Here is a 25,779-nt window from a genome sequence, read left to right as displayed (position 1 = left end):
CCTGGGTTCACCCCACAAATCTACACCTATTACAGGAGGACCATAGTGAGGAAGGATGCTACCCACCTGAGCTTGTATCTGCTCCCCACTGAGGGAGCTTGCTTGGCTGCTCCTTGCAGTTTGAGGGAATAAAATGGGGATGGCAGCAGATTATGGGACAGAATTAGTAACATCAGGACTCGAAGACATTAATATTCAGTTATCTGGCAATGGCCATGCTGGGGAATTACTAATTTATTTACTCATTAATTTATTTATTCACTCATTCATTTTGAGACAGGGTCTCATGTATACAGGGTTGTTGTAGAACTTTCTATGTGTGCAAAACTTACCTTTTTGACATAAAAACCACAGCTCTCACCTAGTTCATTCTGGAAACCTTATGGGCGACCACAGCTTAGAAACACGGATTTAGGTTACTCCAAATTCCATTTTCCAAAGTGGACACTGTTTCACAAGGTTTTTATAGCATTAAAGAACAAAGAAAGACATAAATCAAGGAGAGTATAAAATGCATTGGTGGGTACACGAGAAAGAGAGGTACATCAGAATTAGGGAAGATTTCTGATAGGCCCAAGATGCTATCTGGTGGCAATCTCAGCTCTTGGATTGGTAGAAGATAGCGTCTCACTAAGTTAATAGCATTGAAGAGGGTTTTTTTTCTATTAAGTTTTTATTTTATTTTATTTTGTCATTTGTTGATAGTTTAGATACATAGTGGGGAAAGAAATGCTGTTCCTGAAGACTATAACCAGCCCAAGATAAAGTAATTAGCCTCTGAACCTACAAAATTCCAGTCCCCAGTACTGAAATTATAATCAGTGAATCAGTCTCTGAAGACACAGAAACTCCTTCCGTGATGTTTTGTTTGTTCACAGACAGACATAGCTTCTTTTCAGAAATTTGTGTTCATGCTTTGAACTTCTGATCCTCTTGCTTCCATGTTCTAAGTACTGAGACTACAGGTGTGACGGACAATAGTGCTTTTATATAGTACTGGAGCAATACTCAGGGATTTTTGCATGCTACACAAGCACTCTGTCAGGTGATTTACACCCTCATCTTGGAAATATTTTCAAAAGAAAAATCCAGTCACCCTGGATGAATCCACTTGACAGCTTTTCTAATAGCTCTGTTTGGCCTGGGAAGGATTCAAAGGTGTTCTACAAGGGTGCACTGTAGCAAGACTTAAAAGGGTGGACAGGATAAGTGGAAGCTAGACAGGGGTCATCTGGGTGTCCCATGAAAAGATACAAAACATGAAGGTTGTAATCAGGAAAACAAGAAGCTGTGGAGAGGTTTTCCTCTTCCCTTTTGCAGTTGGTTTGAATGCATGAGCAATAAACTCCTAGCCATCAATAATGTACCAGAAAGAAATCAAAGCGCTTGCCCTCGGGATCCTTTCACCAAGAGCAAGTCCAGATTTGAATTCTGTCTTTCACTTTGCCTGTGTCTTCTATCCTCTCTGTCTGTTGTTTGAGTCTGAATCCATGCTTAGCTGAAAGCTGCCTTGTGGCTCTGTACCTCTGTCTGTGTCTGAGTGTGTCTGTCCCTAACAAAGGACTTTGCTCTGTCTTTATTGAACAGCATAATAAAACATCACATGGCAAGTGACAAGGGACACTTTACAGAGATCTTTAACAGAGTTTTACAAGGAATTAAGTCACTCACTCCAGCTGACTCCAATTGACCCCAACTGACCCAGATAATAAACAGTATTACAAACATTACTGTTTACCAAGCAATGTCCTTAGGCTTAATTCAACATTTGTGTTGTTTAGTTATTTTATAAGACTGCTTTCAACCTGTGTTTGCCAGGTCCAGCAAGTAACTATTGTAACACACATGCAATACTCAAGGTCAGGGGCACAAAAGAGTATGTAACTTAAGATTACAACTATATATTGGCTTATATTTTAAAAGCTGATTACATGGGAAATCCAAGGCAAATAAGGTCGATTGCTACATTATTCTCTTAAAGCCCCTGAAACAAACAGGCTGAGTACACAGTAGGGAGGGAGTCTTAAGTCTCAAGTCACCACAAGGTATACTTTTAACTGACTGTGAGGTCCAAAGTTCCAATCTCTTAGACTCTATAAGAGATATTGTATCACCATACCCATTAATCATAAGCAGTTCTCAAATATTACTAGAATTTGAGACAGGCGGCATCTTACTCGGAAGATACAAAGATAATAAACATTTTAGGAGTTTGACATTCTACAATAATTAGATGAGACCAAGGCGACTGGAGCTGCTGAAAGAACAAACAGAAAATGCAAGAGTTATTCTGAACCCACATTAAGTAATCCTCAAGACAGAAAGAGTGGTATTGGCCCTTCCAGATAGATCATCCTGAAGATTAGATGCACAGAGCTAGTAGAGTACCTTCTGACTATACCAAAAGATTGAGGATCCATTCAAGATCTGATAGAATATTACAAGAGGCTGGCCTCAGCATAGGGTTGGGGGCAGCTAATTCTAAGTTAACTAGTACCATCTAACAAATATTAAATACAACACTCAAATGGATCAGTCTCTTATAATGAACCTAAAACCAAAATGAATTTTTTTTTTTACAGAAAAGAGCAACATCTGTTACTATCAAGGTAAAATTCAGAATGGATGGCATCCAATCTTAGGTTTACCAAAAACAAGCAGGAAAATGTATTCTACACTAAGAGGAAAACTCAGTCTAAATCAACTCACACCCAACGTGGATATTATAACAGTCATCCAAGCTTTCTTCCAAAACTTAAAAAGATAATCAGAGATGTGATGCTGTAAGAGTCATATCACCTTTCTAGAAACTGATATGCATTGAATTCAGAGAATGGTATGATTTTTGGTACAAGAAAAATAGTGTTCCAATTTTTTTCATTTGTTTATACTTGAAAGTCTGAAAGTTGTACTTCTCAGATACTGAGAGGAAAATCATTGAAGGGTGATGTTTTGTGGAATCCAGATAATGATCTGTGACAGTTATGGTTTAGGTTTTGGATCACAGATTTTATTACATATCAAGTAAGACAAAGTAAAAGAAAGAGATAGCGACAGAGAGAGAAAGAGAAAGAGAGAGAGAAAAACAGCAGGAAGAAAATTTAGTACATTCAACCAGGCCATGAACAGAGAGAGAGGGGAGAAGAGGAAGAGGAGAGAGAGGAAGACAAAAGTGAGGACCAAGAAAGGGGGACCAAGAGAGCACCAACAGATAGCATGATCAAAATGGCAGGGTTGTATGGGAGTCAGATTCTGGGGTGAGGAAAGCCCATTATCTGGAGAAGTTTAGGATGAGCAGTGGCATGAGAAAAGCTTAGAAGAGCCAGGATACCAGTATGAACTCTGTTAGAAGTATTTGTGATGCTGAGAGAACCTGGAGTTCACACTTGATCTTAGCCAAAAGGCGGAGAAGCGATGAACCTGGAGTTCAGCATGTACTTTGGTGTGCTATAGGCACCACAGTTATCTCCTTTCCCTGAGTTTCTTTTGAGCCTGACATTCACACCATCCAGTAGAAATCAACCAGGAAAGGCTTCGATCTCTCAGTTGATATCATGCTTCTCTAACTGACGGTGGCCACCTCCTCCAATCTAATGCAGATACGACTGGAGAGATGTCCCAAAGAGAGAAAGAGGAACAGAAATACTATCTGAACTTTTTTTCAAAAGTAAGTAAAATTGTAAATCTACACACACAGCTTCAAACACATAAATAAATTTGGACAGCATAATCAATTTAGTTAAACCAGTAACATAGAGAAAGTTCAGAAAAATGACAGGTTATATATATACAGAGTAAGAAAGAGAACACTGACAGCCAGTTTCTCATTAGAAACAATGAGGGGGGAAGTACTGAAAGGAGGATGTTAAAATAACAAAGGTGACAAAATGGAGAACATATACAACAGAAAAACCTGGGACTCGCACAAGGTTGGAAGGACAGGATCCACTCCCGAAAGTTGTTTGACCTCAATATTCACACTGTGTTACATGTGGATGTGCTCTCTCTCTCTCTCTCTCTCTCACACACACACACACACACACACACACACACACACACACACTTTTTAAAGCAATGCATGATCTTGCAGTTAAAGAAACTGGAAGCGTATACTGAAGGTACCAGTAGCACCGTGGTCCATTTCCGGTCCTTTTTGGGATCCTCTCCTTCCTCTTTCAGCTTCTGTTGGCCATTATTTCTCAGTGTTTATCGGCGACTGCAGGCATTGTTGCACTATTTTTCTTCACTGTTCATAAATGCACAAACTGCCTAGGATTCTGGCAACTTGACTCTGGTAAAAGGATAGTACTTGCAAAGATCCTCTGTCTACATCAGGAGCCAGTCTGAATTTCTCAGAGCTTCAGTGGTCCTACCTGAATAACCACACATAGCCCTGGTGTTTTGTGTAGTTATAATGGTGGTGTTTGCTAAGATCTTTAAATCTGTACACGTATATTTCATCCTATTTGGAGAAATATCTTTTTAAACATGTTTTTTTTTTTTTTTGGTCTATTCTCCTTTCCTTCTAGGACTCAAACTTGTGTAGTGCAAGTCTCTAGGATTTTGCTTATATTTCTGGTGTTATTCAGACTGAAGAATTTTATGAGTCAAAGCATCTAGACTCTTTCCTTTGCTCACTTGTCTGCTTTTAACTCAATATATCAGTGGCTTGTTATTCTAGATAGTGAAATTTTCACAGTATAATATCTACTCAGTAATATCTAGCAATCCTATTCTGTAAGTCAGTCCAATAAATATTACACACACACACACACACACACACACACACACTATATTGTATGTATATTAGTTCTGTTTTTCTGAAGGACCCTGCGTAACACATGTAGAAAACCCTGATTTTGTACATGCACTTTAACTAAATCTCAAGCAAATCTACAAACTATATATGGTCTCCGTACATACATTCTAGCTAAGGGCAAGACTTAGTTGTGCAGGATGTCTATCTCTTGTCTTTTTATATGTGATAGCCATGTCTCCATTCCATCCTTCCATTCAAGCACAGGTAAAATCTACTTTAACTTCCCAGCTGTTCCCATCTCTACAAGGTCATCTTGAAGTTACTCTCCAGAACTTGGCTCCTTTTCTTTAACAATCGATATATGTGTTCCTTTGTTGTAGGTTAGGTAATTTTGGACTATATCCTAGACTTGGGGAACATTATATTGTAGATGTTCTGGACTCTCTTTAAGTTTTTAATGGCAATAAATATTTTTGCTATTGTTGTTTTGCAATTTAATTGGACCTAAAAGTTAAGTGTAATTATCTTGCCCTTAGTTGGAATACAAGTAAGGAGTTCATGTATGGTTTACAGATTAGCTTGAAATTTAGTTAAAGTGTATATATAAAAGTCAGTGTTTCCCACATGTTTTAAGCAGAATTGTCCAGAAAAACGAAACTAAAGAATATCTTCCAGTTCTTACCATCCTCCAACCTGCAGAAGACAGAGAAGCACTATGAAGCCAAGCGTGTCTCCGTATAAATAATAGTTCTGGTGGTATTATCAATATCTGTTGGTCACACCCCACCAGCCAGGTCATGTTCTAAGGCTCACATAGCTTCAAGAAATTTCAGGATATACAATCATTTCTAGAGGTAGGCTGTGAGCTATACAATGTAAATCATCCATGTGGTACTGTTTACAGGGTCTGGGTTACTTTTCCCATTGTTGTGGCAAAATACCTGACCAAGAGCAACTTAACGAAGAAGAGACTCATCTCAGCTCATAGAGGAAGTTATACAGTTCATCTGGGTGGGAAGGCATGGTACGAGATTGAGGTCACACTGTATCTTCGGTCAGGAGGTAGAGGCCAGTGAGTGGTAATACTCAGGTCATTTTCTCCTTTTCATCCAGCCCAGAATCCCACTGAAGGGAATAATGACACCGTTGTTAAGAGTGGATCTTCTTGCTTCAAATAACTCCCCAGATGTGGCCAGATTTCTGTATCCTAGGTAATTCTAGATCCTGTCATGTTGACAACCGATATTAACCATCGGAGTAGACAAGTGGTTGCCTTAGAATGTGGGGGAACGTACAATGGTGAGTTAGACTTCAGGTGCATGAAGCCTGTGAATATTACTTCCCATCTGTTCTGTGAGCCGCTAATCAGCAAAGAGCTTTTCACTCAGCGCTCCTACACCTATCCTGCTGTTCCCCTCTCTACCTGATCTCCTCCTAGCTACTACCTGAACACAGCAGGGACAGAAGGACAAAGGGATGCATCCCCAGCTGACATTCCTCACGTGCCTTCTGTGAGACCCACCCAGCCAGGCACATAGGAGTGAATGAGAAACTCAGAACTGGCCACGAACTGAGCTGAACTGCCATTATTGAGAATGAAAGACAGAATCACGGAATAAGAACACGGCTCGCCTTACAGCGAGCATAGCCATGCGTCATGGCAGTGGTAGGAGCCACGGAGCTATATAATATAAATCATCTACCTATCAGATGCACAGAGAATGGAATTTTTAAAATTCATTTGATATTTGTAATGTGAAAATAATGTTTGAAACAAACCCTCCCTCACCAAAGTCCATTGGTCACAGATTCCACTCAGCCACAAACTCACACCCTCCACCTTTTCACATACATAAGAACCTTTAGACTCGGTGAGATGAGCTTGCAAGATGTTAAGACAAATACATCACTCAGCCATGATGACAGATTGGGTTAAGAAAGTCACAGCAAGCGTATTCGCTGGCAGGTTTCATGAGGACAGCACCAAGACTTCCTTCTCGCCTCTGCCACAATCATCTCTGAAGCGCTAAATCAAAAACCCTTCGTGGAAGTAGCTGCCACATTACAAAGAGTCCTAATGTTATTTGTCAGCTTTAAAATGTTTCACAAAGGCCAACAACATATGTATGTACATAGACACATTTATTTATAAGTTATACATAGTTTAAAAAGTAAAAAAAAAAAATATTTGGACATTAATATTATACCTTATTATAATTTAAGGTTAGGGAAAACCTGGTAAGGCTTTAGTGTAATTCCATGTATTTACATGGAGATGCATTCTTAAGAAATGAGACATGGGGTCAAAATTATGTAGAGAAGCAGCCACATTGGAACTGGAATGTTAAACAATAATAATCTGGCCCGGCTACCTCCTTATGACCAAAGAGTACTTAACTCCTATATTGCGTTACTGGTGTTTGGTTTTCTGTTTACATTTTTATTTTTATGCTACTGGGAATGGAACCCAGGAATAGAATATTCAGTACAGTGTTTTACTATGGAGTTTTATCCCAGTCTTCTTTCTAGTTTTCATCTTGAGACAAAAGTCTCACTATACTTCCCAGGCTAGCTCCAAATTTACACCATAGCCCAGGAAGGCCCTGAACTTTCAATTTTCTTTTCTCAAACTGCCAATACTGTAAATACTGTTAGAGGGTTATGCTACAAAGCCCACCAATGGCCCCCTTTCAGATCAAACTGTTGACATTGCCAATGTTAAACGACTCAGCCAAGGCTACAGAGCCACCAGCCTTTTCTTCCACAGCTCTACTCTCTATCCAAAGAGCCCTCAAAGCTGACTCCACATGCAATCAGGAGACATTCAAAGTGCAAGATGATTTATTATGAAATCTTGTTCTGGAATCCACGGTGCTTATTAAGATAAATTAAATTGTGTAATGAAAACACACAGCAAATGCTGCATTTAGCTCCTTGGCCTCAGTTTTGGTTAGTGACTCACAGCTCCTACACTGAGGAAACACATGATGTAAACAGCAATATAAACAAATTGGTGCGTTGGGTAAATGAAACACTTCCTGCTCAGTGCAGACTGCTCATTACACTCAGAACCAGATTTCAGAGGCGAGAAATGGAATACAGACGAGCAAAGGAGAACAAGAGGGGGTTGGAGTGCTTCCAGTTTAGGGGCACAACATCCATTCAGCTCTGAGGTGCTCACTCCAGGCACTGTCCATGGTGTTCCTTGTGCCTCTGAAGGAAGATCAGCTGCTTCATTGCAAGTGTTCCCAGCCATAAATGGCTCCAAGGAAATGTCCTTGGACAGCCAGGCCCTGTGACAATGCTTAGGTACAGGATTTGGGGTAAAAGAAAATGAGCCTAGCTCATCACAATTGATCAGTGTTGACCACAGCTGACATCCTCAGATTCCAGGTACAAGAAGACCTCCAGCAGCTCACCACTGGATCAGAAGCTCCTGGTGTTAAAATAGATCCCAAAGAGATGATACATGACCAGGCAGAAATGAATCGGCAGCTGTGGCTGACTCAATCAGTCAGAAGTAAAGCAAACACACTCAGTCTCCAGTTTTCCCTCTTAAATATGCTCATGCCACCTGAATATAAGAAGCCACCAGGCAAGTGCTGGGTTTACAGGCATCACACCATTTCTCTTCTGGTGTAACATGGAACCTGGGCAGAGGAACTACAGTTAATGACCAGCTCTCTGGATCAGCTGTAAAACTGTCTGCAGGACTCTCTCTCGTGAGGCACTGGCATCGACCAGGTGGCAACTTGGGTTCTCCATCCGCTGGTACGTCATTTCCACCCTGGAGACAGAGAGAAGGGGAGAAGTCTGTCTCTTCTCCCACCCAGTTCATCCTGAAAAAATAACTGCCTTACCTTGTCACTCCATCTTGGAGCAAAGCCCCCGTCTAACTCACATCTTGGCAGCCAGCACTGCCCCTAAACGGATTCACTGCAGTCTGTTCAATTGAAGATGAGTCAGCAGTGATGCTTAATAACTGACAACCTATTACCTGCCAATCATGTATCCTGGCCCTTTCTTCTCATTTTATACTCAGAGTTAACTGGGAGGGACCATCTTCATTCTCATGGCAGAGAAGGCAACTGAGGCCCAGTCTGTATCTGCAGTGATCACTCTAGAGTCAGTGTCATGAACAGACGGTCATGAGACTCTGAAAAGACTTTGAACAATGCTGAGTCTGGGATAGACGACATGAACTTTTGAAGTTGTACTGAATGCACTTTTTGCATTATTATATGGGAGGGGCAGGGAGTGGAATGTGGTGATTTGAAGAAGAATGCCCCCTCCCCCCGTTGGCTCATAGATTTAATGCTTAAGTCACCAGACAGTTGCACTACTTAGAAGGATTTGGACGTGTAGTCTTGTTGGAGGAAGCATGTCACTGGAGGTGGGATTCGAGGGGTCAGAAGCCCAAGCCAGGTCCAAGGTCTCTCTCTTCCTGCTGCCTATAGATTTGGATGTAGAACTCCTCCAGCACCACGTCTGCCTACATCCTGCCATGCTTCCCACAATAATGGACTAAAGCTCTGAAACTGTAATCCACCCCAGTTAAATGCTTTCCTTTGTAAGAGCTGCCATGGTTATAGTGTCTCTTCACAGCCATAGAATGCTGACTACGACAGATGCTGAAGGTCAAACCCAGGTAGCACATGGCTGATGGAGTAATGTCCCCACCCCTAAAACTTTGGGTCTTAATCAAGCCCCTACCATTTCTGGCATAGAAACCCCTTTGTTTTCAAGTTGCTAACAAGCACAGTGACAGGGGCTAGAGTGGCTTAGGGGGCATTGCCTCTTGTACCTGAAACATAGGAAGTGCATCCTAAAGCAGTTCTGATACTGGCTCGGGGACTACAGGGACTTCTGCTACTCACATCACTCCAGCGACACTTACTTCTGACGAAACACATTATTGGCCTCAAGTTCTGCCTCTTCCTTAGTCTTCTCCAGGCCCCGGCCGAGCAGTCTTCTCGCTCTCTCCTCAGGATTCACAGTGAGCAGCAGGACCAGGTCAGGCTTCAGCAGGTCTCCTGGCCACTGGTACACAGGATGGTGGGCAGGGGGTAGGAAGGACAGGCCTCCGCTCACCTCAGTGGCTATGGCATAGGCGGCTGTGCTATGCCAGTACCTGGGAAACAAGGCAGCAATGAGCTCTCATCTTTGGAAGAAGTCAAGACACCATTTGAGGATGATGGTCAAATTAGGCAGGTTCCACTGAAGGCTTCTCAGCTCCACCCAAATGAAATACATTTTGATCGGTTTTTAATGTGTAAAATACAAAAATCAGAGTCAACAATGGCAGTAATAGGTAAACTGATCACGAAATCATATATTCATTTAAAACTACTATATGCCATAAGAACAGATGTCAAAACTTTCTAGCCTTTCAGTGGGTTAACTCCTTTGTGGTAATGAGGTAAGAATGACAGATCTGCTCGGCAGGGCCTTTGTGTTTAACACTATATCCTGAGCTAGTGAAACATGGCAGGCCTGAGCAGTTTCCATGCTGTGCCAAAGAAATTGCTCATGAAATCCATGTTCAGGGAATGGAGCTAGAAGACCCCTCATCCCTTCACAAATGTCTAGTTGTCCAACTCCGTAGTTGTAATTAAGCAGCGAAGAGGCCAGGCTAAGCAGTCCTAGAAAAGACAGCCATAGCTGTAAATGGAAAAGAACCCAGCACACTCTTTCTGGAATGCCATCAGCTATCCACCACCCCCAGGAAAGAGTTATGTCTCCCTGTGAGGCATGGAACTTCCTCACAGCTTGGACCATGCATCATCTTCACGCCTTGCTTCCTAGCAAGGGTAATGCCCTCAACTAGCAAAGTGGCGCCTCCTCTGCCTCTATAGTCCTGCTCCCATGAAGATCCTATGCAGAATCCATGGTCCTCATCTGGTTCCCCATATCCTGGAGGAGACTCTAGTGTGGAACTTCTCACTGGGGTCCACAGGTATTGTTTCAGGTGTGAGATCCTGTCTCCTCCACAGACAATGTATTCCTTGAGTGGAAAATGCTTCTTAGTCACCTGTGTATTCTCAACCCTGAATACTCTAAGCCCAACCCATAGTAGGTATGCAATGTGAATGCTCCTTATGTCTGTTAATGAATGACATTTAATAGTGTGCAATAAATAATGCTCCTTATGGCCACTGATGCATGTATACACGCACATACCAATGGATGGTATTTACCAACAGAAATGAGTAAGTGTATGATATTACTAGAACAGGGCTCAAGTGTGTGTGTCCCAGCAAATCAAGTCCAGCCACTGTCACTAAAGCCAATGGTGAGCAGCAGAAAAAGGGGTTCCTGTCACTATAGTCATATTAGAACACGGAAGGGATCGCATTCTTAGCTTTGTCCTTGAGGGTAATGATATGAGTGCCAATATTAAGTAGGGAAAGGGTGAAAATACAAGATACTCACATAGCTAGTCAGTTTAGGTCTAGATTTGCCTAGATGTGGTTGATAATAAACTCAGAATCAGTCAGGAGGGATGTGGTCCCCATGAAAAAGTTTTTGCTGCCTAATGGGTAGACTCTACCCTTGCCACACGTTTACTCATGGTGTCCTGTGATTATATATAGTATATATTATTTACATCTACTATGTATTATATATATGGTTACCCATCAGGTATTAGTGGACATTTTGTGGGGGAGGGGTCTCTGCCAGCCCAAACACAAAGTGTTGTTAGTAAAAGCCATCCTCCAAGCCTTTGTTGTAATCAGATCCTTTACTCTAATATAATGTGAATAAATGTAAAACTTCATATCTGACATCAAAGAAGAATCACCCACGCCAAGGACTTATCACATAAACTGAAGTTCCCAGGAAAAGGAAAGCCGTTCCTAGGTTTGAAGATTCTCCAAGGCTGGCTGACAATTTAGACTGGGTGACCACAGCAACTCCTACATCATCGGCATCTTCAAGTTTCAACTTTCAATTCTGTAACTTTCAATAGTTTTGGAACTTCTTGCCAGAGGGCAAAGGACACAGTGGGGTCCACATGGTAGGCCCACTGCATTAACCTAGAAATTGTCACTGATGTCTGTGTGTTAATGACCCAATCTTTTAAGATGCATGTTCCTTATCAGTAAACGGCAGAGACTGGTTCCAACCTACCCAAGGCACTGTTCCAAATATTAATATAAAATGTTAGGGGGTGATGTAGGTAATTAATTTATAGACAGTATTTCCCTGGTAATCATCATATGTGTCCACAATTGAGCATCTGAATATATATATGCAGAGAGAGAGAGAGAGAGAATCAGTCAGTCATGTTAGAGAGAAGGCATCTTGCTACCCACCTGTCTACAATAACAGGAGACTTGGCTGATTCTTTAGCTATTTCAGATGCCACGAGATAATTGCCCAAAGAGTAAAATGCTCTTCGAATGATAGTAGGTTCATCATCAAAGATTTTCCTCCACTGGCTGATGCAGGGTGGTGGTGACTGTAGGAGAACAGCACTGAGAGACTCTGACACTGACTGTGTCACTGTAGTTTTTCCTGCAGGACATAAGCGAAACAGAACGGTTCTTAGCTAAAGCCCCTGTGGCACTCCCAAAGGGTAACATTAACCTTTTCACCAAGAAAGGGCAAAGCACTTTAATCTGTAAGTCAAAGAAATTAAATAATGGATTTTTTTAATGGATTGTATAAGAAAATGGGCTGAGCAAGCCTTGAGGAGAAAAGCCAGTAAGCACCATTTTGTCAATGGCCTCTGCTTCAGTTCCTACTTCTAGATTCCTATTTGAGGTCTGCCCTGACTTCCGCTCATGATGGACTGAAGCTGTCAGATGGAGCAGGACAGCTTCTCTCCACTTGCTCCAGCCCCTCCACTTCTGCTCAACCCTCCTCTAAAGGCCTCTTAGCTCTGTCCCTGCCCTCCTCCCACCCCTCACACACTGCCCTTGCTCCTCTGTGTTTGACATTTGGCTTGGCCTTTGGAGATCCTGGGTCTAACATCTCAGAGTTCAAGTTCCTTCTTTAGTGTACACTTAGGTATATTTTTGGTCTCCTCTTTGCCCTGATTGTGACACTGTCCTGGGTCACTTTCTGGGACTAACACTGTTAGGCAGATCCTAACAGTGCTGACCATTTTGGTGTGTGTGCCATGAGCACACCATCAACACATAGAATAGTCCCAAATGCCCAGTTCTACAGAAGAGTATTCAGTGAGTCACTGAGCAGAAGAGAAGGTAATGGAGCCGTCCACAGTGGCCTACTTGGTGGGGCTGAAGTCACGATGCAGCTGTGGCAACCGAAGCCATCCCTCTCCTCCTCTCTTTGTTATCATTTTCTGAACGTCACGCATGTGTGCACAGGTGTGTAAGGTTAGAGGTTTCTGTTTTCTTTTTGTTGCACAGAATCTGAACTATCTCTAAGTACAAAACAAAGGATCAAACAACAACAACAAAAACCCACTGGCAAATGGACAGCTGCTGTTAAAATTCCAGCTGTGGCAGAAAACCAACCTCCACTAGGTCTTGGCACAGGGAAGAGAGCCTGCTGAATGCCAAGCCTGTGGCTTCTCCCACCTGCTGGCTTGCAGGCAGAGCCAGGACAGTGAGTTACAACCATGTCTCTGTGCCACCTCATTGTGATACAGCAGATGCCCATGAGGAAAGGGCCTTTGGGATTATTAAAGATAACACTCTGGGGGCCAGGGATGTGAATGCGTGGTAAAGCACTCACCTAGCCTGGGTGAAATCCCTAGATTCAATCGCCAGCACTATGGCCCTAGTTTGCTTTCTTTGGCTGTGAAAAAAGCACCATCCAAAACCATCATCGGGAAGAAATGAGTTTATTTCATAATACAACTCCCAGGTCACACGCCATCATTGAGGCAAGTCAGGTTAGGAACTCAAGACAAAACTCAGGGGGCAGGAACTGCAGAGACAACGGAGGAGTTCTGCTTATTGGCTTACTCCTCATGGGTTGCTGAGCCCGCTTTCTATACAGCTCAGGACCATCTGCCCTAGCTGACACCAACCGTGGACTGGGCCCTCCAATGTCAGTCATCAATCAACAACAACAACAAAATGATGCTGCCAACTTTCCCACAAGCCAATCTCATGAAGGCATTTTCTCATTTGAGATCTCCTCTTCACAGATGAATTATGTCAAGTTGACAAACAAAACAAAACCTGAACAATACAACCACCAAAATAAAGAATAAGACAGTAGTCTGTGCCCATCCAAGTGACACTACCAGCCTTCCCCTGGGTGTGACTGTTCCAGTCATAATGTTAACTTATCTCCGCATTCTGCCTGACCCCTCCTGAGCAGCCCAGGAACCTTCCACTGCCTCCTTTCCCAAGTTTGCTCTTAGAGGGGGCCTCTGAATGGCCTGTGGCTCCTAGACATAAGCTGTTGGTAAAAGTACCATGCCTCTGCCCGGCCACTGCTTCCACCTTCCTTGTTTTCATCACCTAATCTGCTCTTCTTTGTTCTTAGAATACAGCTTGGGTATCAGCTCGGGTCTCCTCTGGAGACATCAGCAGAGCAGAACCCACTGAAGGCTCCATTAACGCCTCTCCGTGTTCCTGGGTCAGCCTGGCACAGAGACTCACAGGGGCTCTGTGCGGCACTTAGCATTTCAGGAACGGCCTCCTACACCCATTCAGTCCATGGCACTGACAATAACTACAAAGCAGTTCACTTACCAGTGGCATCCAGTCCTTCAATGGCAATGACCTGGAACTTGCCTTTCTGGATCTCCTTTGGGCATTCGTCAACCAGGGCAAGCACTGCCCGGGCTTCAGGAATAAAGGATGTGCACTGTAGTAATAATAATAATAAATAACAACAACAACAATAATAATAAAATCTGTGCATGAGCAGAGAAGTACTGGGACTTCAGAGAACCTTTCTCTACTCGGCAAAGACAGTACTGCACAGTGCTAAAGAAGCCTATTCCAAACTGAACCTGCAGGCAAGTATTGAAGGCAGCGCCAGTGTCTAACACAGAGCCTGCAGAGTTTGCCTATACCAGCTGTCCGGTGAATAAGAATAACAAACCAACGTTAAAGCACTTGATTGGCCAATCAAAGGGCACAGCCTGAAGCTCCACTCAGCCCTGAAGGGAAAGAACGCTCACCTCCTCCAATACCGCCCTTGCAGCATCCCGGTCTTGGAACACCACAGAGTTGAGCAGATCTGGTAGCAACGGGTGCAGGTGAGGCTCCGGTGCCTGCAGGACGCATGCGCAGTCCACCTGCACCTCCCCTTCTCCCCTCAGCTCCCACAGACGCTGCCACAACAAACCCTGAGAGTCGGCCTGGAACTCGGCCAGCTGCGGTTGCACCGCCTCCTGGCATGAGGCCATAAGCTGCAGCAAGGCGCGCCGGGTGTCCGGGTGGTCGCTAGGATCGCGCAGCAGGAAGCCATGCTGGATTGCACCGGCCTGGTCGCTCGGACCGTAGCCCAGTAGCTTGCTCAGTTGGCACCGTTGCAAAGGGCCCTGGCGCAGCTGCTGCAGCAGGCGCTGATGCCTCCGGGCCGCCTGCACCCGGGGTCCGCAGCCTCTGCCCGGAACCAAGGGCACACACAGCGCGTAGCTGCGCCCCGGGGGCCCGAGCAGCGCTGTCAGGCGTGCGTCCGGGTGGTCCGCCGGGTCCCCCAGGATGAAATGAGTCAAGGAGCAGTCGGGCAGCTCCACGGTGAAGCGGCGAGGCCGAGCCATAGTCCCAGCGCAGGCCCTGAGTTGCGCGCACAGTCGCCGCGACAGTCGCCCGAGCCACAGTGGGGCTCGCGGACGGCTCACTAGGGCCATGAGTGTCCCGGGCCGCACCCTCGGCCACGCCTCGGAAACGAAACCGCGGTTGACCGAGGATCCAGGAACGGTGGGAAACGAAAGTGAAGGCAGCTGCCTAGGACCTCGGGTGTGGCCGCGCTACTCCCAGGCCTGGGCTTCTCCACCTACCACAGCAGCGCCTTAACCGCCACCGGCGGTTAGGAAAATTCCCCTTGGCCCTGGGGCTCTGGCGCGTTGCTATCACAGGTGTGGTCCCCTGGCAACGCCCGCGCTTGAGAATTCCAAGGAATTAGCTTTGTCTGGCTTGGTTATATGGTGACAGGTGCTTCTAAGAGTTTTGAACTTCTCCTAGGCTACTTATTTCTGATGTGTGAGGGCTGGGAGAACTGGAGACTGAGGAACAAAAGGGCTCTCACTCCAGAGAAAACACACAAACACACACACACACACACACACACACACAGTTTCATGACCCACCTGTGCACAGGCACCTGACTCTCGAGGCCTTCAGGTACCTGGCCACATCCCGACCTCAACTTACCTAGTAACCATTTAGGTAATCCTGTAACCGCTTTGGGCAGATTTTTAAGTTTGCAAATGAGCGACCCCAGTGTGTTCCTTACTCACATGTAATTCATTTGCAAACCCGGATGGGTGGCCAGGTTGTTGTCACATTGAATAATTGCCAATTAAAACTTCTGCGCTGCTCTCTGTCTAGTATTTTCAATTTTTTGTTTACCTCTCTCTCTCTCTCTCTCTCTCTCTCTCTCTCTCTCTCTCTCTGTGTGTGTGTGTGTGTGTGTGTGTGTGTGTGCTGGCTATGTTTTAGAAATCTCAAGAACCACCTTAATCTCGCTGGTTCACAGTAAAGATGTGTATCTCAGTGATGCTCCAAATTCAGGATTTATCCCAGCACAAGGTGAGGTAAGGGCAGGGTGAGGGGACCTGCACTGTGCGATAGACCCTGGAGTGAGCTATTCAGGAAACATGCTGTAAGAGTGAGCTGCAGGGGCCTCTGTGGAATCACCTGCTAGAGTATCAGGCTCTCGGGTTATAATTGTCGGAAATACATACTTTTGGTGTCACACAAAGAAACAGTGAAAATAACCCTGCAAGACAATTTGGTTTTTGTTTTTAAGAGTGTGCATGGAGTCCTAAACTTGACTAGGAAGCACATAAAGGCAAGAAGTTTGCTTAGATTTTGTTTCAATGAAGGTAGCAACTGTGCCTTTTCCCGAACTGACTGGAGTCCAACCTTTCCAGATTGGGTAACTTAAAAAAAAAAAAAAAAAAATGGGGCAAAGGAAATGAAAAGGGAGACGAGATCAGCCTCTCCAGGCCGTCAAGTTCCAGGAATATAGGGATTAGGTTTTCATTTTTTAAAGTTACATAAAACAAAAAGATAAAGATGAAACATTTGAATTCTTTTAAGTGAAGGTCTTACAAAATCGAGAGATTTATAGAATGTCAACCATTGGTGAGCTAGTGACCTTTGACAGAAAGCAAAGCAGAATAGTTCTTGAATACTGAACTCGTAACAATGTGCCAGGATGCTCTCAGCTGAATGAGGTAGAGATCAGCTTAGACCTTTGTGTGACATGATTGGAACAAGTTGGTAAGGCATGTCCACACAGTATCTCTAACCTCTGCCATGGAGACCCTTTTCAGAGGGTCTGTTTGGCAGGGCTAGGACAGAAACTGTCAGCGTGTCTTGGGTTCTCTGGGCAGGTAAGGAACCAGGACTTGCATTCACTTGGATAATCCTTTCCTCACAAGTTGCCTGTGTTGGTTTCAATGAGAATGCCTGCAGCATTTGACAACTTGGTCTCAGGTTTGGGGGAGGTGCAGCCTTGCTGGAACTAGTAAACCAGCTAGTGGGTAGGCTTTGAGAGCTCAAGGCCTTGTCCCTTGTCCCCAGAGTAATTTACTCTGTCTGCTTCAGGATTTTATTTAAAGATGTGAGCATTCAGATTCCCTGTGCCACCAAATGCTGCTTGCTCTCATGCTTCCCAACCATGATGAATTCTTTTTCCTCTGAAACCATAAATTAAAATGAACTCTTCTGTTATCTTGGTCATGGTGTTTTATCACAGCAACAGAAAACAATATAATATGGAAGTTGGTACCCTCAAGGCAGCATCCCACCCAGCTAAGCTTCCAACTTGGGTAAGGGGTAGTTTTCAGCTTCTGGAAAACAACTTCAAACAAAAGCTGCTGCTGTTGCAGCTCAGGAGGGCAAGGGCTCCTAGCAATCTGACAGAAGTGCTTGGCAGTGTTGTCCATAGGATGATGGATTTGAGGACATGTAGGATGAAACAGTGAAGGAATCATGGATTCGTCCTATGCACTTTCAGAGAGCCATCGAGACCATGCACTGTGTGGCAGGGAAGCCATTTCATAAAGGCCTTTAGATAGCAGTAGCCCCCACCAGGGGAGCTATGAAAGTGGAGTGTGGTTTACAGTGGAGACTCCAAGATGTAGAAGATGTCAGAGCCAAGAGACCTCTGCCAAAGAAATCTGCACAAAGAGGATAGGACCAGAGGAAGAGAAAGATGTATGTTGCAGAGAGCAAAGCAGAGAAGGCTGAGCCACCAAAGCCCTCTGATACTGGATGCGGTGTTACAGGATTTGGAGTTTGCCTTCCTTTGGTCCAGTATTTCCTCACTGTGATCTCATCCCTTCCTTTCGGAATGGCAATGTCTATTTTGTCTCATTAGATGCAGGAAGTATGTAACTTGCTTTTGTTTTATTTCACGGCACGTCACAATGAAGAGATTGGCTAATGTCCCCGAAGAGACTTTGCACTTTCCAACAGTGAGAGACTATGGGAACTTTTGAAGGTTAACTGAATGCGCTTTGCATTGTGATATAAGGCAGTGGGTCCTTTGGAGCCAGGGACTGGAATGTCGTGGTTTGAATGAGAAATGTTGCCCATAGACTCAGTTATGTGAGGCTTGGTCCCCACTTGGTGATGCTTGGAATGGTTATGGCTTTAGGTGGTACAGCCTTGCTGGGAGAAGTGTGTTACTGTAGGTGGGCTTTGGGAGTTTAAACCCTTGTCTTCTTTGTCTGCTCTGTGCTTGAATTTGATGGTCTGACCTCTAAACTTCCTGCTTCCCTGCCACAATGGACTTTCATTCCTTTGGGACCACAAACTAAAGTAAACTCTTGATCCCATATGCTATATTGGTGACAGTGTTTTGTCACAGCCACAGAAAATAAAGCAGGACATCACATATAGATGTGCAGTACAGTGCTATTTAAACCGGAATCCCTAAATAGCCAAGGGGGGGAGGCATACTCTCAGCAACAAAGAGTCAAATTTTTGAGTGTCAATTTAAGATTCCTAAGCAGGAGAGTCTGGTGACACTCAGTAGCTGGTTTGGATTGAATAACTGTACCTGTAGCAATTTGCCCATGTGGGCGCAGAGATGAGAAAGTAGAAACTGAGAAAATAGTTCAAGAATTGCCTTTTCCACTGATGGTGGGAATGTAAACTGGTACAACCACTCTGGAAATCTATCTGGCGCTTTCTAAGACAATTAGGAATAGTGCTTCCTCAAGACCCAGCTATACCACTGCTAGGTATATACCAAAAGTTTTCTCAAGTACACAAAAGGGATACTTGCTCAACCATGTTTATAGCAGCTTTATTTGTAATAGCCAGAACCTGGAAACAACCCAGATGTCCATCAACGGAGGAATGGGTACAGAAATTGTGGTATTTTTACACAATGGAATACTACTGAGCAATCAAAAAAGAGGAAATCATGAAATTTGCAGGCAAATTGTGGGATCTAGAAAAGATCATTCTGAGTGAAATATCCCAGAAGGAAAAAGAAAAAACACGGTATATACTCACTTATATAGACCTATAAGATATGATAAACATAATGAAATCTATACACCTAAAAAAGATAATCAATTGAGCGGACATGGGGCAAGAAGATCAATCCTCGTTTAGAAAGACAGATGGGATGTGCATTGAATGTATGACAGGAGTCTACTGAGCCCATCTGAAAGACTCTAACTAACAGTGTTTTCAAAGCAAAGACTCATGACCAAACCTTTGGCAGAGTACAGGGAATCATAAGAAAGAAGGGGAGTTAGTCTGATGGGGAAAGGATAGGAGCTCCACAAGGACCAAATATATCTGGGCACAGGGTCTTTTCTGAGACTGACATTCAACCAAGGACCATGTATGGATATAACCTAGAACCTCCACTCAGATGTAGCCTGTGGTAGCTCAGTAACCAATTGGTTTCCCAAAGTAAGGGGAACAAGGACTATTTCTAACAGGAACTCAATGACTGGCTCTTTGGCCTCCCCACCCCTGAAGGGAGGAGCAGTCCTGTTAGGCCACAGAGGAGGGCTTTGCAGCCAGTCCTGAAGATAGCTGATAAAACAGGATCAGATGAATGGGGAGGAGGTCCCCCCCATCAGTGGACTTGGAAAGGGGCACGGTGGAGATGAGGGAGGGAGGGAGGGAGGGACTGGGAGGGAATAAGGGATCGGGACACGGCTGGGATACAAAGTTAATAAAATGTAACTGATAAGAAAAAAATAAAATTAAATAAAAAATAAATAATAAATAAAAAAGAAGTGCCTTTGAATGAGCAAGTGGATGAATTAAGGAGTAACAGGCATGTATTCAAAGGAATAGCTATCATTGTCAGCACTTACGAAATTTGCTTTCAGTTTCCCAAGGACTGAAAAGTAGCTTTTCTATTTCCACTCATAACATTGGCCTGAACTCAGCACTTTCTGGTGTCAGAACAAAGTTGAAACGAATGAAATTATTTTAGGCATATATATATATATATATCACATATATATGCTACCTATTTATGTATGTGTACATATATACATATATGTATATTAGGAAGGTTAAGTTTAAGACATTTAAATGTAGTAATTAATACATTCCAAAATGAAAATGGCTCAGCTGTGAAGTTCCAGTTAGCTATGCTTTTGCTAGTCAATTCAGTTGTAGGAAATTAAGGAGACAATAGAAATTAGAGCTGTGAGAGCACATGGCTATACAGAGCCACAGAATGACAAGGACTCCCCACAGAGAAAAGATGTCATATAATTACATACTAATAAATTTGGATGTCACAATATAAACAAAGAGGTTAGAAAATGAGAGTCGACAAAAGAGATTCATCAAGAGTTATGACGATAGACTCCAAATCCTAGGTCAAGCACAAAAAAGGGTTAAGAAGCTCTGAGTGGGTTTATAAGTACCAGGTATCATATCAGAGAGAGGAGAGTATCTCCTAAGTGACTCTAAGTCAGGCCTAGCTGACATCAAAATGAAGAATGCTGTGCTTTGGTCACTGGTGCACTCTCTGTGTGACAATTCAGTGAAGATTTCCTAAAGACTATGACGTCTGCAACTCAGTAAACAGATACCACAGTCCAGCGAAGCATCACAGCCCCAGAGTGCATGGAAGAGGTTAGGAATGTACTCTGGGTCGGGGTAGGGGTAAAATCCGTAGCTAAGGAAAAATGCTGATGACCTTTAGCTGTTGTAACAGATTGTTTGTGTTGTTTTCAGTAAAAGACTCCCAAGGAGAAGACAGCAAACATGGGCCTCCCTGATGTCAGGGATGACTCAGAGCCACCTTCAGCACAGAAGATCCTCTCTCCCACTTTGACTTTTGCAAGCATGCTTTGGAGTGGATACCAGTACATAAGACCTGCTTTTTTACTCCTGGGAAGGCACAGGAGCCATACACTAGTCTTTGCTATAATATAGAAGAAGACAATGATAAAAAGGGAGTTTGAGGAGAGTCCTGAAAATATCTAAACTCAGCCATCATTCTGAGGACTGGCCTTCAAGCCATTGTGAACGACAGGACCATAAATTAGGCCAAAAGTCAAATTTACAAGAATTAGGTGTCTGTGGAGGTCATTGGTCAATACTTATGGCTGTATCGTGGCTTAAGGCAAATGCTTACATAAGTTCTGTAGAAAGTCTGGCATGTGGAGAGGGTCTCATGGATAAAAAGCACTTGCCAGAAAAGTGTGAAGACTTGAGTTTGAAACCTAGGAAAAGTCAAGTAGGGTGGTGTGTGTGTGTGTGTGTGTGTGTGTATGATCCCAGTACTCCTAGAGAAGATGGGAGGCCAATATTGGAAATTCCCCAGAAATCTATGTACATATTAGCCTGAAATATACAGTGAAGCTACAGGAGACACTGTCTCAAAAGTGTGGAAGGCAAAGATCAGAACCCAAGACCTAACCTCTACAACCATATGAACTCCCCAGATTATACAGAAACAGAATCTGCACATCCCTGATTCTCTGCCCTCTGCTGGGAAAGGAGTGAGGAGAGGCCCAGCCTGCCCCCAGAAATACATAATGACTGAGCTGTGAGCTCTGGACAGCAGGGATTGTCACTTGCTCACTTCTGTTAATTAATTTTCCCATTGTTGTGGTCATGCACCTGACCTGAACCAACTTGAAGGCAAAAGAATTCCTGTTGGCTCAGGGTGTGATGGGAGATGGTAGTGAAGGCATGGAGGCAGGGGCATGAGGGTCCTGTCTCACTGTATCCACAGTCAGGAAGCAGATAGAGATGAATGCTGGAGCTCAGCCCCCCTTTCCGGTGTCCTTCGGTGCGCAGGACGGTGCTACTCACGCTCAGAAAAGGTCTTCCCTCCTCAGTTAAGATCCCTGAAAACACCTGGATATACAAACACAGAGACATTTCCATCGCAATACTAGTCAAGGTGACGCTGAAGTTAATTATCACATTCATATTTCACCCACACTTGTTGATATTTTTATATGACAAGTTCAAAGGTAAATCTAAATATGTTTCAAAGAAAAGGAAGATTAAAAAAATGAAAGCATGCCTGAATACCTGATTTAATTAATTAATTAATTAACTAATGCAATGAATGAAGAATTAATGGAAGAAACTGGCCTGCACAGAGAAGTCTTACTAGCAAAGATAGGGTAATACTGTTATGATAGTCAGTTATGAAGCAGTGCAGCCGGTGTGTAAACACCAATTGAGATCTTACTCCCCAAGTGAGGCAAGCGTCCTAAACTGTAGTGTGGACCAGCAAGCAAACTACAACACAGTGCCAGGCTCATGAGGGGAGTAGCCATTCTTCCTCCCTCTATCACCACCCTTAGTGCTTAACCTGCACCAGCCCTTTTGATATCACAATCTCATGTGTGAGCTAGGCACAGCTATCTGTGTTTCCCAGAAGTTTTGCTCGTTTCTCACAAGGTCAGGCAGGTGAAGAACTGGGTTTGAAGCTGAGAAGAGCCACCTGCCTAAGCACAACAAACAGATGGTTCCACCATAATACTAAGCCTAGTCAAGCTGACAATGAAGCTGACTGTCACACTTATATTTCATTCACACTTGATGAAAATTTTACATGACAGCCTCTCAGGGCAATCTCAATCAGTATGCATCAAAGATGAGGAAGATGGTGTGATGAGAGCATGACCAAATTCTTGAATGAATGACAATATTAAAATAAATCTCAGGCAGGTAACAAAATCTAACCCAAAGTATGTGATTCCAAGTCATCTGGGAAAACTTTTCCTCGAGTGTTGGGCTTAACATTGAAGTCATATGCATGTGACCTCACAGAAGGCATTTCTCAAGTTGTGCCTTTATTTGCTTGGCTTTCAAGGACTTGAGTCAGATAACCCTGGCATGATTGAATTCAGTAAACAAAAGGGTTGTGTAGCAGAGTTTACTTTCAGTTTCCCAGTGCAGAAAACACAGGTTTCTGTTTCCATTCACAATAATGGTTTCTGCTTAGTGCAGACAGTGTTCAGCTCCTCTGGAAAATGAGTGTTCTCCCTCTTCACAAAGACAACAGGAGATGTTTAAGGAGAAAAGTAGAAGTTCACAGTGCTGTACCTCACCATCACCACCTAGGTCCTGAATACAGTACCTCTACAGCATCACCATCCAGGTGCTGAGCACAGTACCTCAGCATCACCCAGTCACTGGGCACAGTACCTCAGCATCACCCAGTCACTGGGCACAGTACCTCAATATCACCCAGCCCCTGAGCACAGTAACTTAGCATCACCCAGCCCCTGAGTACAGTACCTCAGTATCACCCAGCCCCTGAGCACAGTACCTCAGTATCACCCAGCCCCTGAGCACAGTAACTTAGCATCACCCAGCCCCTGAGCACAGTACCTCAGCATCACCCAGCCATTGGGCACAGTATCTCAGCAGCAACATCTGGGTACAGAACTACACTGAAGATGTAACCACGACTACTTTGCTTTTCACGGGACATATATAAACAACAATCTGACAAAAGAGGGATCTAGTGCAGTCTAATTCAGGAGTCTATTATGCTTCGTGAGAAGATGTGAAAATGGCATATGAGGCCATCTGGCTCAGTTGGTAAAGAATCTGCCAAGTAAGCATGAAGGCCTGAGTGCATCTCTCAAACCCCCATATAAAAGCCAGGTATGGCCGCATGTGCCTGTTGTCCTAGCAACGGGGAAGGCAAAGTCAGGCAGGTTACCCAGAGCTTGCTGGGATTTCAGCCCTACTGTGTCTGTTAGCAAGTCCTAGGATCTGGCTGTCTCCACATCCCCAGTGCTGGAATCACAGGCAAGTGATACTACAGGTGCCATTATTTACATAGGTTCTGAAAAGGAAACTCAGGTTCCCCCATTTGCAAGGTGTTAGAGCATGGTCTTTCCCCATGAGGGCAGAACAATTTCATTTTGCCATTTTGGAGCAGTTTCTTGTTCACTAAGCAGGAAGACAGTTTAGAGATATCCACAGTATAGTAACAGAGAAGTGGGGAGATGCCACAAGACCCTCACTTGGAACACGGCTGTGACTCTGCCCTCCTGTCACTAACTCTAGTGATCTTGGAGAATACTAGGGCATGTGGGAAGTTTAAGGTTACCTGAAAGGGGGGGTGCAGCATGATGAATTTTTCATGAGGGCCTCAACCATGATGGGATGGGACTTTGCTAAGATGTATTTCTCTGTAAGTAACATATCCGCCAAGCTCTATAAGTCCAATAAACTCACCAAATTGGCCTTTGCTGGAATTGTGCTGTGGCCCTTCATGGCTGCCCTAACTGAGATGGAAACATGTTTGTTCTCCTCAAGAAATGTTAAGGCAATAAAAGTCATGCCCTTTACCAACAGAGTTATCTTCCCAGACCCTATATTTTATTTTCTTACTCTCAGTTTGTAGATGGTCCCTTGGATGGATCCATATCTTGGCTCCAGAATAATAATCCAGTGAACATGGGCTTATAGTAATCTTTCTGGCATACCGACTTCTTACCTTAAATAAATGCCAATACTGGCCAGCTGGACCCCCAAAATGCTTCTTTATCTGGCTGTCACAACAAGCTTTCCCTGACTTCTAGTCAGAAGAAATACCATGAGAAGCAGCTCCTGCATGGTTATTAAATTTGTACACCTGCAAATCCAAATCTGGAGTGGATAGCTTTATAAATGTACACAGAAATAAATTGCACATATGTAAATTCAGTTCAAAATGTGTCTAGAATTACTAGCAGGGCTGTAAGTGTGGATGAATCATAAATGAATGTCATCATCATATTTGGGCCATGTCCCCAAGACTCCATCACCACATGCTATATTGCAAATACCCTCCACATCTTACACACCATGAAGTAAGGATCACTTCTCATATCCAGATGTTTGCTAAGGTACATTCAACCTACACTCCATTTATAGAAGAAAGTAGGTGCCTTCGAGGTAGAGTAGGAAGAGCTGGAAACAGAATATCTGCTGTTAAATGGACAAAATGTTCCATTTGAAGAGGCTTTAAAGATGACTAAAGGATATGCATAGAAGAATTTTAAAGCCTAATCTTTATTCATATATATATATATATATATATATATATATATATACCACATACATATATATGCATACACAAATATATATTTATCTATTACAATTTATTCAATTTGTATCCCAGCTGTAGCCCCACCTCATCCTCTCCCAATACCACCCTCCCTTTCTCCCTCATCTCCTCCCATGTCCCTTCCCCAGTCCACTGATAGTGGAGGACTTCCTCCCCTTCCATCTAACCCTAGCCTATCAGATCTCATCAGAACTGTCTTTCAGAGTCTTCCTCTGTGGCCTGGTAGAGGGAGGTGATCAAAGAGTCAGCCACTGAGTCCATGTAAGAGACAGCCCCTGTTCCCCTTACTAGGGAGCCCATTTGGAGACTCAGCTGCCACTGGCTACCTCTGTGCAGAG

The 25,779-nt window shown here is 43.7% G+C and overlaps 1 protein-coding gene across 2 annotated transcripts; it reads right to left on the bottom strand.

The window, feature by feature from the left end:
- Positions 1-445: 445 nt before the first annotated feature.
- Cmpk2 (cytidine/uridine monophosphate kinase 2) lies at positions 446-15,925 on the bottom strand. Of its 2 annotated transcripts, none has more exons than XM_060366387.1 (5): positions 14,871-15,925; positions 14,437-14,529; positions 12,076-12,221; positions 9,657-9,890; positions 446-8,546 (listed from the first exon to the last, which is right to left on the bottom strand). In XM_060366387.1, exons 1-5 carry the CDS (start codon positions 15,543-15,545, stop codon positions 8,429-8,431), a joined length of 1,266 nt encoding a protein of 421 aa, XP_060222370.1. In that variant the 5' UTR covers positions 15,546-15,925; the 3' UTR covers positions 446-8,428. The 2 variants fall into 2 exon arrangements, with proteins under 2 accessions (XP_060222370.1, XP_021506945.1); XM_021651270.2 differs by having other exon boundaries at positions 12,076-12,277; positions 14,437-14,551; positions 14,871-15,896.
- Positions 15,926-25,779: the final 9,854 nt, after the last annotated feature.

This window comes from Meriones unguiculatus, chromosome 1, assembly GCF_030254825.1.
Source record: "Meriones unguiculatus strain TT.TT164.6M chromosome 1, Bangor_MerUng_6.1, whole genome shotgun sequence".
Lineage (NCBI taxonomy): Eukaryota > Metazoa > Chordata > Mammalia > Rodentia > Muridae > Meriones > Meriones unguiculatus.
This window is presented reverse-complemented; position numbering and strand designations above follow the sequence as displayed.